Raw genomic sequence first — 20,883 nt, 5'->3', positions numbered from 1 at the left:
GAATCACGAATAATTAAGAATCGGAAATTTTGCACACCTCTAGTATATTTACACCAAAATATATTAACGGGTAACACTTTATTTGACAGTAGCATCATAAGACCAAATGAACCACCACGAAGCTTTGAGAACCAATTGGCTGCAAAGCTCCATTGCTTCAAGAAGCTACATTTGGCCATCACTGCTCCCTTAGGGGAGACAGTCAACCTCTGCTGCCTCCTGCTGTCAAACCGGTTGTCATCCAACAAGCCTCCTTGCATGCATTGCAGCGCTACAGATGTACTGTAAATAACAATCAAAGTTCATGTTCTGTGTTAATTATTTCTTTAGCTACTGTTCGAGTTGTTTCATTAATTGCTAGTTATGGTATTTGGTAACACTTTATTTGACAGTGGCGCCATAAGACTGTCATAAGACCAAATGAACCACCATGAAGCTTTGCAGCCAATTGGTTCTCAAAGCTGCATGGTGGTTAATAGCGTCATTGCTTCATGAAGCTTCATGAAAGGGAGTCCCTTTGGGGAGACAGTCAACCTCTGCTGCCACCTGCTGTCAGCACGGTTGTCATCCAACAAGCCTCCTTGCATGCATTGCAGCGCTACAGATGTACTGTAAATAACAATCAAAATTCATGTTCTGTGCTAATTATTTCTTCAGTTACTGTTTGAGTTGTTTCATTAATTGTTAGTTATGGTATTTGGTAACACTTTATATGACAGTTGCACCATAAAACTGTCATAAGACCAAACGAACCACCATGAAGCTTTGCAGCCAATTGGTTGTCAAAGCTTCATGGTGGTTCAAAGCTTCATTGCTTCAAGAAGCTTCATTTGGCCATCACTGGGAGTCCCTTGGAGGAGACAGACAACCTCTGCTGCCACCTGCTGTCAACATGGTTGTCATCCAACATGCCTCCTAGCATGCATTGCAGCACTACAGATGTAAACAACAATCAAAATTCATGTTCTGTGCTAATTATTTCTTCAGTTACTGTTCGAGTTGTTTCATTAATTGCTAGTTATGGTATTTGGTAACACTTTATTTTACAGTGGTGCTATAAGACTGTCATAAGATATTCATAATTGTGACATGACACTGTCATGAGCATTAGTGAATGCATATAACAGATGTCATTTAGAGTCATCCAGCAAATTATCTCACTTTGGAATGGATGTAAAAGATCCGAGCTGGACATAAATGGAGTTTGTGACATAATTTTCCAGATGACACTTAATGACATCTGTCATAAGCATTCAGTAATGCCTATGATAGTGCCATATCATAATTAGGACGTTCTTATGACAGTCTTATGACGCCACTGTCAAATAAAGCGTTACGATAGACTTAATAATTATCTTAACGGGACAGATTGCCCAGACACTGCTCCACCCCTTCTAGCAGGGGGCCGTCCTACACTCCGCTTCAGTCGGTCAAAGTCGGTCGGAGTTATTCTCAAAACACATGCAGCTATCCAACGCCGGATTTAGGTTGAAAAAGTATGAAAGCTGTACAGCATAAACAGGAAGGATTGTTTCAGGAGTGATTTGGTCGAGGAATCACAGTAATTATTATATTATTCGTACCATGCTTGCATTTTGAAACATTGTGAAAAAAATCAATGAGAGAAATTAGTCGCTATAGCATTGGCGTCATAGTTCGCAATATTTACGTAAAATAAATGCTAACTGCACGTTTTATTTATTTATTTTTGCTTTTAACCAAGAATCGGGGATGTTTTACATCCACATAAGAATTCAGGCATTTAATTATTTATTCACAAGAATTTTCAACGGAAAAAGCTCTTTGTTTTCATAAGGCGGCCACTACATTTGCTTACTAAGTAGCATCATAGTTCGCAATATTTACGTAAAATAAATGCTAACTGCACTTTTTTTTTTGTTATTAACCAAGAATCGAGACTGTTTTACATTCATGTCTATAAAGAATTTAGGGATTTAATCATTTATTCACAAGAGTTTAAAACTGAAAACGCTCTTTGTTTTCATAAGGCGGCTGCTACATTTGCTTACTGACTAGCATCATAGTTCGCAATATTTACGTAAAATAAATGCTAACTGCATGTTTATTTGCTTTTAACCAAGAATTGGGGATGTTTTACGTCCATATCTATCAAGAATTAAGGAATTTAAGCATTTCTTCACAAGAATTTTCAACGGAAAAAGCTCTTTGTTTTCATTAGGCGGCTGCTACATTTGCTTACTGACTAGCATCATAGTTCGCAATATTCATGTAAAAAAATGCTAACAGCACGCTTTTTTTTGGTGTGCTTTTAACCAAGAATCGGGGATGTTTTACGTCCATATCTATGAAGAATTCAGGGATTTAAGCATTTATTCACAAGCATTTTCAATGGAAAAAGCTCTGTTTTCATTAGGCAGCAGCTACATTTGCTTACTGACTAGCATCATAGTTTGCAATATTTACTTAAGATAAATGCGAACTGTACTTTTTTTTTTGGCTTTTAACCAAGTATCGAGACTGTTTTACGTCCACATCTGAAAAGAATTTTAGGGATTTAAGCATTTATTCACAAAAATTTTCAACGAAAAAAGCTATTTGTTTTCATAAGGCGGCCGCTACATTTGGTTACTGACTAGCATCATAGCTAGCATTTATTTAAGTAAATATTGCTAACTGCACGTTTTATTTATTTTTTTTGCTTTTAACCAAGAATCGGGGATGTTTTACATCCACATAAGAATTCAGGGATTTAATTATTTATTCACAAGAATTTTCAAAGGAAAAAGCTCTTTGTTCTCATAAGGCTGCTGCTACATTTGCTTACTGACTAGCATCAAAGTTCACAATATTTACTTAAAATAAATGCTAAATGCACTTTTTTTTTTTTTTTTTTGCTTTTAACCAAGAAATGAGACTGTTTTACGTCCATATTTGTAAAGAATTCAGGGATTTAAGCATTTATTCACAAGAATTTTCAATGGAAAAATCTCTTTGTCTGCGATTCCACTCAGTCAGCTTTGACAGCCACGCCAACAATGCAGGCCCCCAATTAATCGGCCCCGCGTCCTGTCAATATATTATGAAGTCTATGGTGTTACCTATTAACCCAAATAAATCAACAAATAAGCCACGCTGGACTATAAACCGCAGGATTCAAAATGAGGGGAAAAACAGTAGCGGGTTATAAAATTACGGTACATGTAACTCATTCAAAGTGATAGATGTCTAATTCATTTGAACTGGGAGCGACTGGCAGTGAATGATTGCTGCCAGCAGTCCCAGTCAAAATCATTGGATGACTATCGCTGTCAATGGCATAAGGTTAAAATGAAGAGCTGAGACAAAAAAAAAAAAAAAAAAAAAAAAAAAAAAAAAAAAAAAACATGTTTTTTTTTTTTTTTTTTAAAAATAAGACAGAAGGCAACTGTATTGGTATTTGTAGGTTGCCTTCTGTTGTGAATTTAAATTAGATTGTCGCCAGTAGATGTCCATTCCATTAGAACCGTGAGGGTGACAGCGAATAAGTGGTTCATTTGCTACCATTCTTCCCAGTTAGGGTTATGGCTTGGAATTCTACCCACATCAATTGGAGCCAATGAGTTAAACTTTCCTGTGTTATTATTTTTATTCCTTATTACACACGATTTAAATCCAGAACCTCTCAAGTGTGAGCCAGATGTGCCAAGCACTTTACTTTCATGCTTCTAGTCTGAAACATGAGTTTGCCTTTAAAAAGCCGTAAGCTCTTATTACATGCAAGGCTATTAAAATCCTAATTCAAACAAATAGTGTACTTGCATGATGCTTTCCTGAGTGGTTCCAATTGTCATCAGACGAGTGCTTCCCACGCTTTGTCAGCAGGGGGAGTCTTGTGACGTATACCCGCACTCAAACTTGGTACACATCTGCTCAGAACCCAACCGCAATCAACCCCGGGTGATGGGAACGTTTTTTTTTTCTTCTTCTGAAATAAATTTACGTCTTTTTGTGCGCAATTTATCACAAATCAGCGTGACTGACACATCCTAAATGACTCCTCCCGCATTTCTGACGCCAGTTGTGCGTTCTTCTCATTATCATTAGTCATTATTATTATTAGTCACGCTTTGTGGACGACATTCCACTTGCGCCTTAGGTCTACGGGGCGTGCTGTTGTGGCGCAAAAAAGCCGCAAAAGCGAACCGCTCGTATGCAAAGCTGCAAAAAAAGCCCCCCTCTCTTTTTGTGAGTATATAAAAGGCATCATTTCGCATCATCGCTTTGTTTTGTTGCAACACGGCGAGCGTGGAAGGAAAGCCCGGCCCCAATATCATCTGCATATCCACGCGTGGAAGGAGGAAGGCGGAGGAGGAGGAGAAGAAGGCGTAAACCTCTCCCGCAAGGCTTTCCTTACCTGTTTGGCAGCGGGACACTATGGAGTTAATTTAAAGAAAGGTGCTCAAGGAATAATCAAGCAGAGAGGCCTGGACGCAAAAAAAGTCCTCCATTCTTTTTTATTTTTGGCTCAGATCATCTCACCTGCTGCTTTTTCGGACCGGACCATGGACTGCACCCTGGGGACGGTTCCACACGAGCTGGGTGCCGCGGAAAAGAGTCGCCATGCGTGCATGTGGAAGGGATAGTTAATTCGGCTAGAGTTAGGAGGCCTTTTGTGGGTCGCTTTGTGGTTACGCATCTAGTACGTCCAGTGCATGGCCCACAGACGGAGTGGCAACGACCATGCACAAACCCCTCCGAACCTGGACCTTCTACCCCGTGTTCCTGTGTTTGGGCATCATCTACCTCAGACTTGGGTGAGTTTTACTTATCCTAATATATCAGTGATTGCACATTTTATTCATAGCTGCTTATCAACATTTAAATGCACATTGATTACAAAGCTTCAACCAGTGCTTTTTAGGTGTCATTCCCACCCATTCAAGTTGCTGTCTGCAGCCATGCATACCTTTTTTTCTTTAATAGCACCACACCAGAGTTGTATTTCCACATTCCATTGGCCCAGACTGAGTTTTTACCTGTTTAGCTTTAACTCTCCTCATCCCTCCCCTCACCGCCTCCGCTCACTTTAAAAGAACACACAAGAAGACACTCACAGTGTCGGGAATCACTGAGTGGAGGAAAAATTGACACCAATGTGCTAATAATAGGGTAGATTGATGCACTTCAAGGGCAGAAGTCTCCATGCGAAAGAAAGTACATATTAAAGTACATATGATGAATGGATGGGAAAAAAATATGGCAATCAGAAATATAAAAAAAAAATTTAGGCAAAAAGGAGGTGTGATTAAGTCAGAAGGTTATCAACTCAGTGATCAACTGTAATATATGTTTTGAATAAAAGTGCAAAAATGTGGAGATTTATCATACAGAAAAGTGGGATTTAATCCTAGAAATGCACCTACTGTGGAATAAATGTAGGCAATCCTACATCGAGATAAAAATTAGATTAAATCCTATATGTGCACATTCTATAGCATGAATATATATCCTGTGTGATTAACTAAATTTCCCTTATTAGACGGGGCTTTGCAAGGCTAAGGCCCAGATAGTAAAATTAGTATAAAATTCCTCATTCATTCCTCATTCCTCAATTCATTTTTTTTTTTTTTTTTTTGGATGGTGTTTCTTCGGCACGCCGCACAGCCTATTCAAATATCAAAATTTGCGTGACCCAGGGAATTTATCAAATGACCCTCAGAAATTTCCCGAGTTTAAAAAAACAAACAAAATGCATCACATCCTACAATTTTTGACCAAATCACATAATTTACACATAAAAAAATCCAGGACGTTAAGGGGCATAAATGTTGTATACTGAATTTGGCAAAAATGTATGGTTCCCCCAAAATGCGCCATGAATTTTTAATGATATGCCATTGACAGCCATGTACGTCCAAATTTCCCATTCATTTTCAATGGAAGAAAAACATAAGTCCTTGCGATTTTTGACCATTTACCATGACAGCCCATTGACATTCAACTGGCGCCCATGTAAGTTGATGCCATTGACAGCCATGCACGTCCATGCCATTGACGGCCATGTACGTCCAAATTTCCCATTCATTTTCAATGGCAGAAAAACCTGTGTGGTTGTGATTTTTGACCAAAAACTTACCATTACAGCCCATTGACTTTCAACTGCCCATGTAAGTCGATGTCATTGATAGCCATGGAACAGGACATGTCCCCAAATCAATAGGAGGTGACCTTATAGATCTGTATCTACCACATCAAAGCCCCATCATAATTCTCCAGAAATGGCCGTTTCCAGTTAAATTATAAAATTCTTTATTATCATTCAAGATTATTGAGTGCATTTTACACATTTTGTACTGTGTAGTTTATGGATGTATTTTGTGCAAAAGAGTGATTTTGGTGATTCATTCAGTCCTATAAAACAGTCAATTCTAAATATATTTTAGTGAAAATACACCTGCTGAATTCAATAGTTTTGGTACCTTGCACTGCAAAATAGATACATTGCTGTAATATACAGATTGATAGAAAGATATGGTACAAAGTACATGCTTATTTTTGTACAGTATCTTGCTAGAAGAGCATCCTCCAATTGTTTGTTTGCGCAGGTGTTCCTAATGGTGTGGCTGCTGGTGATCGTCTAGCCAGATAGGATAAATATATAAGTAGGGAGAATAAGGAGAAGCTCTTGTGGAGTGGAGCATGAAACACACTTCAAGCTCGACGGATGCTCATATCACATGACAGTGTACTTCTACTATGAATGTGTGTGTGGCGCGCTTACTATGTTTACTAAGCCCGACCATTTAGTTCATTCCTTCCATCCCTTTACTCTCACTAAATCTTTCATTGTACCCTCTTCATTTACGATGACTGGAGCCTGCAGGTGTTGACTGACAGACCCGTAGCAACACAATCGCACATGCACGCACAAATCTGTCCAACTATTTCTATTTTCTTGCCTGGGTCCATATCCAGCATGACAAGTTCATCTTCAGCAGCATTATTATTATAGCAATTGTGATTGCCGTGTATTGTACCTGCAAGGGTGTGTAAACTTTTATGCTTAAGAGCCTCGTTTCGTTTTAGTTCCCAATGAGATGGATGCGTTGGAATTGTTATGTTGTTAGACAAAATATGTGTCATTAACCTATAGCCCAAGTTATTTTTTTTTAACTTGATGTAACTATTTCCATGAAAAATACATGTTTGCTAAGAATCATGTTTTGAATGAAATTGGAATCGACGAAACTTTTGCTTTTTGAAATGGATTTGTATGTCAGTGTCATTGCTTTAGAGTCTGAATTAATGGGACTAAGACTACGTTCACAATGCAGGTCAATTTTTTTGTCGATTTTTTTCCCATATGCTGACATTTTCATGCAGTATGAACTGTCCAATTCTGACCGAGGCCTTTGTCATATGTGAATATAATTCCAATATGTATACAATTCCTTCGCACTATGACCACTTACATCTGAACTGTACGTCATTAACAAGTGAAATACGTCACCAATGTTCGACAAAACAAACAGCAGACGTGAACGGGCAATAGTGGAAAAAGGTGCAAAATAATAGCTTTTGTTTCTTGATACCGCACAAGAAGCTATCAGGCTAAAAATATGTTGGCTGTGGTCACATAAAATCCTCAGAAATTGCTTCAAAAAAAAAAAAAAGCTTCAAAGAAAAAAATAAAAACTCTGCGAATCACATGTTTGTGCAATATGAACAGATACACAAAATTATAGTAAAAAATCCAAATGACGTACCGCAAGCAACACGTCATTTCCGCTCATTAATATTCATGACGTTAGCAACTGTTGCTAAGGCGGACACACACTTCCGTTTGTTCCCAATAGTAAATGAATGGAAATAGTGTACGAAGGAGATTTTCACAGAGCTAAACCTACCAATTCTGTCCGAAAATGATGTCCCTGGTGCCAAATTCACTGGATTCCATTTGAATTTTTTCAGGTCATTCATTGTCAGACAGAAGCAGCACGGCAAAACACCACGCTAAAAATCTGTAAAAAATGTCAAAATGGCTTACCTCGTCACCCTCTGAAGGACCATGCCCCCCGACAAAATGTTTACTGCATATAAAATGTGAATGGCTTCACCTTGCTGGTGTTAAATGTCTGCGCAAGTTGATACATTCTTCACATTTTTTCAGTTTTTGGTAGAGGTGCACGATAATTATCGGTCCGATAATAGGAATTATGACGTCATCCCAATAAACCCGATAACATAATATATTATCGGCCCTTTTAATAATATTTTTGGCACGGTGTCGGATTGGGATGTATGTGTTTGTTTCCACTCCTGTTTTTCCTGTATGCAAAGCTTTGTTACTGTCTTTGTTTTGTTCATTATAATAATGTTCATGTCATCATGAAAATTCTGGTTCGGTCAAAGGCAAATCTATGCTGAATCAACCACTAGTATTTTTGACCTACAGGTGTTCAAAAACTCAGGTGAATATACATTGAAAAAGGATATATAGATTATCGGTTATTGTATCGGTATCGGCCTTGAGGAGCAGGAAGTTATCGATATCGGTATCGGTTTCAAAAATCTATCGTGCACCCCTAGTTTTTGGTTTCGGGAAACGTATGAAGAAAACATTCTTCAAATGTTGTAATGTCTAGAGTCGTTTCTACAAGTTCCATATCAGCAGCTTCAGCTTGATCGGCATGTTCGTTTTTGAAAGATTACTGGAGAAAACTAGCAGAAATATAATGGTTTGTATGCGAGGGCATGTCTATAATGTTCCACTTCCGCTTTACGATGCAACATCATGGTCTAAAAATAGCATTCGTGCGGTATGCTGGTGGGCATCATGCGTAGCCTAATGTAGCCTAATGTCTAAATTTTACACAATTCGTTCCAAAAACAAAACAAAAACAAACAAAAAAACATTTTTCATTTAAACTTCAATTAACAGCAATTAATTCAATACTGAAAACGTTTGAAAGGAAAATGTAAAATTTTTCAACTTTTTTTGTATCCAATGTGATTATTTACAACAAAACATACATTCTAATTAGAAAAACGTGGGGAAATTTACAATAAATATATAGGACTCTTGATAATTTAACAGCTAAAGTGGCCGGGTTACAAAACAAAGTCCCCTGTATATTTCCCACAGGCTATACTTTTCCCACCCCTAATATAGAGGCTCTTTCAACCAGGATTTCTGTGCAGGATAGTGCAACTTGGTGCTATTTTAGAACCCTAGACAGTGGTGATATGGGAATATTCGTCGTATTCCAGCCGAAAGCTTGCATATAACACCAACTTGTGGATGCCGACTGACTCATCCTGCCAAAAAAATGTGCTGATCCCCCCATCCCTACCCCACTTTTTTGCGCGCAGGGAAGCTGCGATGACGGTGTTTGTTGATGTTTGGGAGGGAGGTGCGCGGGGCAGATAGAGGGAGAGAAGTGCGGTGGGTTGATGATGAATGAAACCTCGGATCAGTGTCAGCCCCCCACCTCCCACCCCACCGCTTCCTATTGTCCCGCCGTGGCAAAGTGGGCGGACTGCAGTCGTCACCGGCCGCCCAATGGCAGCCGCGACTGCGGAGCCGAGCGCGCACAGGCACTTTTCTGCCATGCGAGGTCCCTGAACGCATCTCACCCACCACCACCGTCACTGCCGCGGAGATATGTCAGAGCCCATCCCGGCCCCGGCCTCGCATATACGGCCACTGCAGCTCGGAGCGGCGTGACTCAAGAGCTGGATTTTTTATTTTTATTTTTTAAGAGAAAACTGGGAATTAAAAGCAGAGAAGGAGTTTTTTTTTTCTCTAAACAATTATTTTTTTTCTTTGAAAGTGTATTTTATATCTCATCTGTCTGAGGCGCTTAAGGCGCTTTCGTTCCTCCATGTCATCATGATCCTGTTCTCGTCGCGCAGTGTTCTGCTGTCAGTCTACTATCCGCAGATCTTTCTCATCCTCACCAGCGGCAGCTACCTGTAAGTGGGCACCAATTGGCCGGACGCTTAATGAGCTCTTTTGCACGCATCAAATTTCCATTTATGTCATATTCTGTCATGCTCCTACTATAAAACTTCCCAATTTAACACACTCAATCAGACACCACTGGAACAAATTTTCACAAACTTCTGCATGCCGGCTTCATTTTGGCCACAGAGTGGCAGAGATGTTCAAGCACGAATGAACCACCCTCAAGAATTTAGGGGGGGAAGTATATTAGTGTTATCTTATGACCTCATCATCCCAGTGAGTCCATTCATCACTTGATTGACACCCTAATGCCCCGTGGCTTTTAATTAAACACCAATCATCCCTGCAGGATCCGGGCTTCCAAAGTAATTACTAAGCCATTCTTTCGCTCTTTTGCTTCCTTTCTTGCTTTCTGCCCGCTTCCTTTGCTGCCCGGAGACCCCAAACCTGCTGCTAAAATAGATGTGTGGCTTTTGGGGGGGTTTTCCAAGTTAAAAGTGGGCTCGCTCAGAGCGTACACACAACCCAATTCATGGCTTGCACATTAAAGCCATAAACGCATTGTTTATTCGGATCATGCAAGTTTCCTGTTGGGGTAGAATAGTGGTTAGCGCATCTGGCTTGCAGTTCTCAGGTTCAGGTTCAAATCTACCATTACAAAATTCTCCTATGTGCTTGTGTGGGTTAAATCCACCTCACTTTCAATGTATTTATTTTAGTGCAGTCAAATTTATCGCGTCAATGGGCAATAATTATTTTTTTTAAATAATCACGTTAAAATATTTGACGAATTTAACGCATGCGTGGAATGACCCACTCATGCAGTCCCTCAAACAGATTAAAATGACGCCCTTTTTTGCACATTGAGAGCTTAGAGGCAGAGAAAGGAGAGTCGACACAGGCGTTCATTGGATCTTGCCGTTTATTGGCATAAGCTTTGGCAACTCCTTCACAACAAACAAATGTATCATTTAGTGAAAGCACAACAAAAATAATATTCCTATACCTCTCAAAAAAAAAATAATGTTCACAAAAAGAAAAGCACTTCAATCTGTGTTAATGAGGCCCTATTCTCACACAGTTAAAAAACAATGCAGAGAACTGGTATTCCCAATCAAAATAGCTATGCAAAATACACATTAAACTTAGACTTTGGTCAAACTCTATTCAAAGATTTCGTTTAGCTCTCGTTTAGCTCAACCATACACTGGATGGCAATATTTAGTCACAATATACAAACTATCAGAGGTCTCGTACGTTGTGAAGGCAGCACTCAAATGAACGTGAATCACAATAGACCCAGTCTAAAAAAACAAACAGGGAGCTACAGCGTCAGTCGAGGGACAAAACGCACTCATTGGCTTGATTTCTAAGTAATTTAATACTCGCCATTGACACCTTGTGGTGTATTTCAATCAGCTCGCTGACGTCAACAATGGCGAGCTAATAGTTAATTTTTTGATTGAACATTTTACAAATTTTATTCAGGAGAAAACATTATGAGGGGTTTTAATATAAAATTACTATAACTTGTACTAACATTTATCTTTTAAGAACTACAAGTCTAGAAGGTATGTTAATAATGTTAATGCCATCTTGTGGATTTGTTATAATAAACAAATACAGTACTTATGTACAGTATGTTGAATGTATATATCCGTCTTGTGTCTTATCTTTCCATTCCATTTCCATTTACAGAAAAATATGGCATATTTTTGAAATGGTTTGAATTGCAATTAATTACGTTTAATTAATTTTTAAGCTGTGATGAACTTGATTAAAAATGTTATTTGTTTGACAGCCCTAATTTATTTATTTATTGAAAAGCATGAACGGTTTATTGAAAATTCCAAATTGTCCATAAGTGCTGCAGTTTTGCTGCCATTCTTCTGTCAGTTAGCTGGGATCGGTTCCAGTTCACCTGTGACCCTAATGCAGTGTTTTACAACCTTATCTGAGACAAGGCACATTTTAACATTGGAAAAAAATTTGCGGCACAACACAAACTAAAAATGTTCCAAAGTGACTTTCTGTACAGTATATTTAATCATAATACCGTATTGGCCAGAATATAAGTGTTTTTTGCATTGAAATAAGACTGAAAAAGTGGGGGTCGTCTTATATTCAGGGTCTAGGCATTATATTCATTCACGACGCTAGCTGGCGCCAGATACCATTGAAGCAATGTTCTGTCATGATAGATCTCAGCTACTCTCAAGTTTAACCAGTTTGCATTATTTTATTGCAATGTTTTTCCTTATTCAGATTTGTTTCAAGACGACAGTTACAGTTAGACTTCACTTTGATGGTTAATGCAGTGATTGCAATTTTGTTATTTTATCACACTAGATTGGTTTATATACATTTCAAAAACCAGAAGCCATTCATTTACAAATGTTATTGCACTTTAGTTTACATATTTAAATATTCAGGTATTAAGATTTGAATGAGGCAAATATCTCATCAAATATATTGTTATAATCAGGGGTGCACATAATTTTTTTGCCCAGGTTCTCAGAGGAGGACCTGGAGATGTGACCTGGTCCTCATTCAGCTTGAGAGCCGACCCGCCTGATGCGATAAATTTATGACAAGCTTTACTTAGAGCCAATTAACTTTAATTAATTATATTTACAATTAATGCTTGATTAACATCAACTGGCACAACAAAATTGCCATTACTTTGAAGTGAAATGTAAAGCACCATTTCAAAATAAAGGGCATTATGCGGCTCCCACATTAACTCCAAGCCTTTTTAAAAGTGGGATGTCCTCCTCATAAGACCTCATTGAACGTGCATGTTTAGCTTTGTAAAATGCGAGCAAAAACACGTTTGTCAGTGCATGTCGCTGTTCATTACCTTTATTCCGCCCTATTCCGCCACTTGTCCATAGGGCGAGTGGGGTCCTGTTTGACATCGATAGTTTGCTTAATTCCCACATGCTCTCTGTTTTTTTCGTGCTTTTCAAAGTTTGGATGGCTGAAATTCTTTGACCCTACATAAAATGCGCTGCTCTTATCGGCAACATTGGGATTCTCACGGCACATTTTGTACCGCATTTCCGTGCGAGCATCATTTGCTTCTAGCCATGATGCCTCCTGTAGCCACTTTTCAGCAAAAGTCCTTTTTTTCGGTAGCTCCGGTGACGTCTCTGTCGTCTGTCTGTCTTTAGACGGGGGTGGGGGAATACGGAAGTAATTACTCAGTGTGGCCTGCCTCTTCGACATTTTGAGAAGTTATTTTCTCATGTCCGCCGCAAATACAGTGGTCAGCCATTGGTACGCAAAAGCGTATGGAAGCCGTTGAGGGCCAGCGCGTTTGTCTACGTCCAGTACGCATGCGCGCATGCGGACCACTTATGTGCACCCCTGGTTATAATCATTTGTATCAGATGTACTGTAATTATTTTCTGGATAAAAATTAATTTGGTGTTCAAAAAGTCTTTTTACATACTTGAGTCTTGAAAAAGAGGGGGTCATCTTATAATCTGGGCCGTCTTGTATTCGGGCCAATACGGTATAATTCCTCAATATTTATACATACTCAGTGTTATGGATGGAATGTTAAAAATAATGAGGTAGGTTTCATCTCATCCCCGGTGAAAGTATATCTGAACGAAACATAGCTTTCACTGTATTGCTTTGCGTTTGAGTCTTCGCTTAAAAAAAAAAAAAAATCTTTATTTATTTTTTTATAGCATGACTCATACTAGGGCCTTCATCTCAGTCAGAATCTTGTGCAGGGTTCAGTTTGGATTTCAAAGTTGTCTTTCTTAAAAACCTATCCGTGTGTGTCAGATTCATTCTTGGCTGCGTACGAGGGAGCGAGGCAATTGCTCGTCTTGCAATCAAGAACTTCTCGGAATTTTATAGCCATCAGCCATCTTGCTGTCCGCGACAATGTGGACCCCAGCACGTCTACTGTACATCATTTGATTAGACTCGTCAAGTGTCGATATACACAAAAGTATCCTTTATCCATAGGACAGTCAATGCTCCCTCTGCGTTTTATTCCAACACATTGTTGTGGACAGCAAGGTGGCTGATGGCTAGAAATCCGAGCAGTTCTTGAACGGGACACGAGCAATAACTTGCTTGCCTGCACCTGTGGCTGATTGTCGTTCAAATTACTGCCAGGGGCTACCCTCATAGCGTTATAAATTAATTTTAAAAAAGCGATATTGGATCATTTCTCGTGGCACACCTGGCGATTTCTCATGGCACACTGGTTGAGAAACACTGCCCTATTGGACCTTATGCAGAACGTATTGTAACCCATGAAAACTGGTTGGCAGACTTTGTGTGCAGCGATAACTCCAGGCTGATGAAATGATGTAGTTTAAACTGATGTGGTGAGATCGTGATCGCTATCTTGCAGAAGCACAACAGTAGAGAGGAACATGTTTTTCTATCTAATTGTGTCAACTAAGATAAGCTGCTTGTTGTTTGTCATCTATAGACTTCAGCATTCATACTTAGTAGTTTTAGTATAAAGTATTTTGTGCTTTGTAAACGCAAATTATGATGGCAATGTAAGTAAAATGGACAGTACCTTAGTAGTCACATCTATGATGACGCATACAGCTTAAAACCTTGGTCCATTTCTGTGGCTGGAGTTTTAGCTGTCGCTTGAAAATGCGATGGACCATCGACACAAGTGATGAATTTTAACTTGTGCTAGTTTGATTTCATTATACTGTATAACCTTGCTTTACTTCCAAATTACAATACGTGACATTGTCGTACATTCAAACCTGGAGCTGTATGCTTTTTATACAGCTGTTGTTGTGGTTGTTCTTTTTAATGCAATATAAATATCTGAGTTGAGAGACACAAGTTAGGATATTATTGAAATATCCATATTAATACAGTGGGAGCTTGCAATGCGATTTTAGTTTATTCTGTGAAAACATTTGTGATGCAAAACCATAGGGGGAGTTTGACTTTTGGGGCAGGGGGGAGGGCACAACATGTTAAAGACCCCGAAACGCAGTGTCAACAATAAAATTAACTTAAAAGAATATTTATAAGTTGAAAATGAGCGTTTTTTTTTTTTTTTTCTTTCCCATCATTCTTGAGGGGAATTCTAAATCAGGCTGCTTAGGACAGCTATACTTTTCGCCAAGATCGTCATCCATTGAATATGGTACGCCTGGCGGTGTCGTGCCAATGTAGTTACCCCCGTAAAAACTGTATTCCCTGGGCGGAGCCACTGGGCTGCACTGATTTGCTTAATTTCCGTGTTTTGGTGATGTAGTTATCTACAAGGTTTTAAAACATGGTCCATCCATAAATAAATCTTTTTTTTCTGTCGTATAACGTACTGAACGTAAAAAAAGTTAATGTTTCACTGTTTTACACTTAGGATGACCTATAACTGTTATTACTGTAATTCAAGTCCTGTATGGAGTTTCTCCAGTTTAATAAACGTCAATGTCCAAAAAACAGGGTGTTCCAAAATGGTTGAACCCATTCTAAATGCCCATATCTCGGAAACTACTTTATGGATCTTAATGAAACTAAATACATTTTATGTTGAAAGTCATAGGTTTTATTGGTTACGGTAAATTTACAAAGAAAAGTACAAATATTTGTTGGTTCTATGAGAGATTTTCATAAATGTTCAATATGAGCGCGGCCTGTGACTCTGCACACGTTGAGTCGGTATTCGAGCTTGTGCCAAACTCGCTATAGCAGGTCTTCGGTAACAGTTTTCAGTGCAGCTGTAATTCTGTTTCAGTTCTGGTGCCTTCTTTGCAAAATTTGTGAAAAAGGCACGCTGCACTGTCTTCGGTGACCGAGTCTAGCAATACTCTTACACGCAAAATGCTTTTTCTTTTATGTGGCCGGCATTTCTTAACCTGAAAACATAGAAATGCCTAACGTTACACATAAAAACTAGGACTGTCAAACGATTAAAATTTTTAATCGAGTTAATTACAGCTTAAAAATTAATTAATCGTAATTAATCGCAATTAATCGCAATTCAAACCATCTATAAAATATGCCATATTTTTCTGTAAATTATTGTTGGAAGGAAAAGATAAGACACAAGATGGATATATACATTCAACATACGGTACATAAGGACTGTATTTGTTTATTATAACAATAAATCAACAAGATGGCATTAACATTATTAACATTCTGTTAAAGCGATCCATGGATAGAAAGACTTGTAGTTCTTAAAAGAAAAATGTTAGTACAAGTTATCGAAATTTTATATTAAAACCCCTCTTAATGTTTTCGTTTTAATAAAATTTGTAAAATTTTCAATCAAAAAATAAACTAGTAGCCCGCCATTGTTGATGTCAATAATTACTTACACAATGCTCATGGGTGCTGAAGCCTATAAAATCAGTCGCACCCAAGCGCCAGCAGAGGGCGGCAAAACTCCGTAAAACACAATAAACAAGTGAGCGTTTCACTGTACCGTCATTTAAATCTGTCTGAGTGAGGCATCTGCGTTAATTGCGTCTAATATTTTAACGTGATTAATTTAAAAAATTAATTAACGCCCGTTAACACGATAATTTTGACAGCCCTAATAAAAACGTGAAACGTTTCGACACAAGCTATGAAAATTTTAGGTCATTCCAACGTAAATTGTCAAAATTATTGGCCTACGAAATGGGGTCAAACATTTTGGAACACCCTATATATCACCATTGTTCTTTTCTTGCTTCAATTAATTTTCTAAGTCGACATACCTCATAACTTACCGTAATTTCCGAATATAAGGCGCGCCCGAGAATAACGCGCACCCCAAATTTACTTTTAAATCTAGGGGAAATTATTGTAAAATATTCTATAAATAGAAGAATACAAGAAAACAGAGCTCGTGTACAGATACAGAAATGTCATTTTACTGACTGGTGAAACACAGCACAAACATAGCACATTGGTAGTTCAAAACATTACCGTAAACTGACAATATGTATAATAATAATATGTATTATGATAATATAATTTGACAACTTCTCCAACTTACCAGAATCCAGGAGAGAACAAAACAGATGTGGCTTTTCTTTTGAAGGAAAACCGAAAGCGTGCATCGCTGTAGACTAACAAGAGGAACTGTTGTTATTTGGGTTTGAGTTTCCCGAGGGACAGATATAGTTGACGGACACAGAAAGTCTGTGTTGTGTTACATTTGTTAAGGTCCGAGTTGCGGAGCTGCAATAAACGTTGACTCAAATGAGTTCAAGAAACTAAATTCTGTGGTTTATGAAGAGTGAAAAAAGCAGAATTTAACACAGACGGAACCATTCGACCAATCAGAGGGAAGTATTACAGTGTTATACAGTGAATTTACCGGCGGAACTTATGTTGGCACGTTGTATAGTTCCCGGGGGGAGGTATTTTGTTGAGGGAACAGCCGGAAAGATAGTTATATTCCGCGGGTAGCATGTGAGACAGACATTGCAACCGTATTTTGTTGCAGCCTAAATGTCAATAAAGCAACGTGGATTAGCTCCGTTGTTGGATACTCCGCCTCTGACTCCTTCCCTAGCTCGCTATGACCGAAACAAAATGGTGACGTCACGTACCGTAATGGTCGGCAACGGATCGCCGCATACGTTTCTTCAACACAACATGGTAGTGTCAATGAAAAAAAATCGGTCTTTATATACCCGTTCATAATGCGCACCATGATTTTAGTACAAGTTGATTTTGGGGGAAAAAAGTGTGTGTTATATTCGGGAAATTACGGTATGTTTGTGTGTGCGCTCCAACGGCCAGGGGACACAATTTTTGATGGGGGTAACTACATTGGCAAGAGACCGGTCTTGGCTCTGATGTACAATTAGAGTCTTTAGTGGGGCAAATTGAAACTCCACTCACCATTTTGACAGTGCTCTCTGGCGTTTCATGGTCCACATTTTCAATTCTTTGTTCTTGCTTAGTAGTTGTTGTCGCTTTTGAAAGCTTAGGTTTGAAAAAAATGACATAAATCTATCTTGCCTCTTCGGTCCTTGGTGGTTTTGGCTAAGCAAAGCATATGGCCGTCTAAGGTGCTAGTCACATGATTTGTTCGAAAAATAATTTTGACCAATTATAAAAATATCTTTTTTGTGGTAATTTCATTCATATCTTTACAACTTTTAAAGACAATATTTGACCAGAAAACTCTTAATCTTAAAATCATATATAGGAAAGTCAATTACATGCAATGACACTTTTCGGCCACCGGGGGTTGGGGGGCTGGTCCCCCTGCCCTTTCCTTAAACTCCACTTATGTGCAAAACCTCATATTGTAGCTCAAATTATCTTCACAAACTGATATGAATGAAGTCAATCAAGTCACAAGTTTTTGAATAAAGAAAACCACTCTCTTTAATATTGTTCTCTATAAAATTGAAAAAAGTTTGAACGTAATTAAACTTAATGCAGAAGCTCTTTGATTATTTAAATTAAGTAACGATTTAATGCTGCAGTGGAATTCATTATGCCGCTCCTTCTGTTGTGCCTCTTCACGCCACCAGAGGGGGGTGTAATACAATGTAGCAGGGACAAATGAAGAAGACTTCAATACTTAAAATGACTTGTTAGATGTGGTAATAGGAGTCGTTTTAACTAGGGTTGTTCCAATCATTTTTCTTTGTTCCCGATCCGATCCCGATCGTTTTAGTTTGAGTATCTGCCGATCCCGATATTTCCCGATCCAATTGCTTTTTTTTTGCTCCCGATTCAATTCCAATCATTCCCGATAATTTTTCCCGATCATATACATTTTGGCATCGCATTAAGAAAAAAATGACTAAAACTCGGACGAATATATACAGTACATTTAACATACAGTACATAAGTACTGTATATGTTTATTATGACAATAAATCCTCAAGATGGCATTTACATTATTAACATTTTTTCTGTCAGAGGGATCCACGGATAGAAAGACTTGTAATTCTTAAAGGATAAATGTGACTTTGTATATTGTGACTAAATATTGCCATCTAGTGTATTTGTTGAGCTTTCAGTAAATGATACTGTAGCCATTTAACTGTTCTGGCCAAATGCATGATGGGAAGTGCAACCATGACTGTGCGTACTGGTACCAATTGATATATCTTCTCTGCATTGGAAAATAACATAGGGTGTTAAGAAAAAGATCAATTACTACCTTTCTTCCCTACATTGCTTCCCACGATATTTCTAATCGGAGGGAGAGGGATTGTAAGGCTTTAGCCAATTAAAAAAAGGCTCCAAAGGCTGCCAAAATTCAATCTACTCATTTTACGCTGCCTTATAGCTCTATATATAGGTAAAACGGCGCCATTACAGATTGAACGTGACAATGCGTGAGTGGGTCGTGCAGCGCATGCGTTAATTGTGTTAAATATTTTAACTTGATGAATTTTTTAAAAAATTAATTGCAGCCGTTAACGGGATAAATTTGATAACCCTACCTTAAGCCTAAACTAAAGACTCTGGATGAATGTAACATATTATGTCTGTAACGTTAAATACAATTAGAAAACGATTTAATCAAAAAAAAATATATGTTAAAAAAAGGCATGTCCGATATTTTTTTGGCCGATTCCCATACTTTGAAAATGACGTGATCGGACCCGATCGATCGGGACATCTCTAGTTTTAACTCATCCGCTGCTATTGCAAATGGACGTCGAATCCATTTGAACTGACATGCCAGCCCTCAAAGTTCAACTGAATTTGATCGCTATCAGCTCAATAGCAGCAAGTGAGTTAGTAGAGGACAAAAAATACATGCCTGTGAGGAGTGGTATATTATTATTTTACACTAGGGGAGTGACAAAATATTGAAATAGTGATATATCGTGATACTTTTCATCCCCAAAAGGTTATCGATACGCTTATGCCACGAATCGAGATATCATTTTCAAAAGGTGTCACTGTTTGGGAAAAAAAAAAAAAAAAAAAAAGGAACCAACAAGTTGCTACCAAAATGTCGTCATAATAGTGTCTCTGTTTACTCTTTAGCTGCCATTGACGGTGCTCGACGCCTAATCCATTAAGACCGGGAAAGGCGAGTTTCATTCAAAACCAGAGCATTCAGTCACTCTCTCTGATTTTTGGGGCATTTACAGGTCACTTTCTGTTCATTTTAAGGTATCTACAGGTCGCTTCCTGTTGAGTTTGAGTCACTGCTTATTCATATCCAGGTCATTTCCTGTTCTGTAGCCCAAAATCAACAGGAAGTGACCCTGAAATGCCCCAGAATCAACAGGACATGACTGAAAATCAACAGATTAGGCCCAAAATTACCTCGTTGCCTGGCATTGGCTGCCACTGCCATAGAAGTGGGAGGGGCTGTTTGAAGTAGGAGGGGTTAATTCACTGCCACCCTCCCAGTTGAAATGGGTTGGACATCTACTAGTGATAAACTTACAGCAGAAGGATGAAGATATTGTGTTTTTCTGTTTATTAGTTGTTTAGTAGAATGATTTCCTGACCAATGTATCGATAATGATTGTATCGCCTTATCATGAGATCGTTATCGTGAGCTTTGTATGGCAAATCGTATCATATCTTGAGGTACCCAGAGGTTAATTTACACCAGGTTCAAATATCCCTCGCTGTCAGTGCTGATTTTAGCGTGTCACTTCTGTTTTGTTACATTAGCATTAATATGACAAGGTCTTGTAATACATGATCTTTTGGTCTTACGTTTGGTTTGACAGTAAATATCAACTAGGAGTGCCATTGAACAACTTGATTTCTGTGTTTTTGATGAAGTCTTTGCTGTTTGCCAAACTTCTGTTCATTGTGAAGAGCATTGATTTGAGTTCACATGGTCGGATATCAAGTTCGTGCGTGAAAATCAGCACAAATTTACTCCAAAAACTCACGTCAGATTCATCCTTATCAAGGCATCAACTGTAGCGTCTTTTTATGCAGGGATACTTTTGAGAAGTGCATGCATCTGTCCATTGTGAGTGGAGCGAGAGCATCCCATTCAGCCCTAAAATTAA

At 38.5% G+C, this 20,883-nt stretch overlaps 1 protein-coding gene across 2 annotated transcripts in view; it reads left to right on the top strand.

Moving 5' to 3' along the window:
- Positions 1-4,155: 4,155 nt before the first annotated feature.
- wnt7bb (wingless-type MMTV integration site family, member 7Bb) overlaps positions 4,156-20,883 on the top strand; it is a 106,158-nt gene continuing 89,430 nt past the window's right edge. Inside the window, exon 1 of one of the 2 annotated variants that reach the window (XM_057837362.1) lies at positions 4,156-4,775. In XM_057837362.1, the coding sequence (XP_057693345.1) occupies positions 4,702-4,775 (74 nt within the window). In that variant the 5' untranslated portion in view covers positions 4,156-4,701. Of the gene's footprint in view, positions 4,776-9,584; positions 9,937-20,883 lie in introns of those variants that run through there. The other variant, XM_057837361.1, reaches the window with a different exon arrangement.

Source organism: Corythoichthys intestinalis, chromosome 5, assembly GCF_030265065.1.
Source record: "Corythoichthys intestinalis isolate RoL2023-P3 chromosome 5, ASM3026506v1, whole genome shotgun sequence".
Lineage (NCBI taxonomy): Eukaryota > Metazoa > Chordata > Actinopteri > Syngnathiformes > Syngnathidae > Corythoichthys > Corythoichthys intestinalis.
The sequence above is the reverse complement of the archived record's forward strand: the minus strand, read 5'-3'. Positions and strand labels throughout refer to the sequence as shown.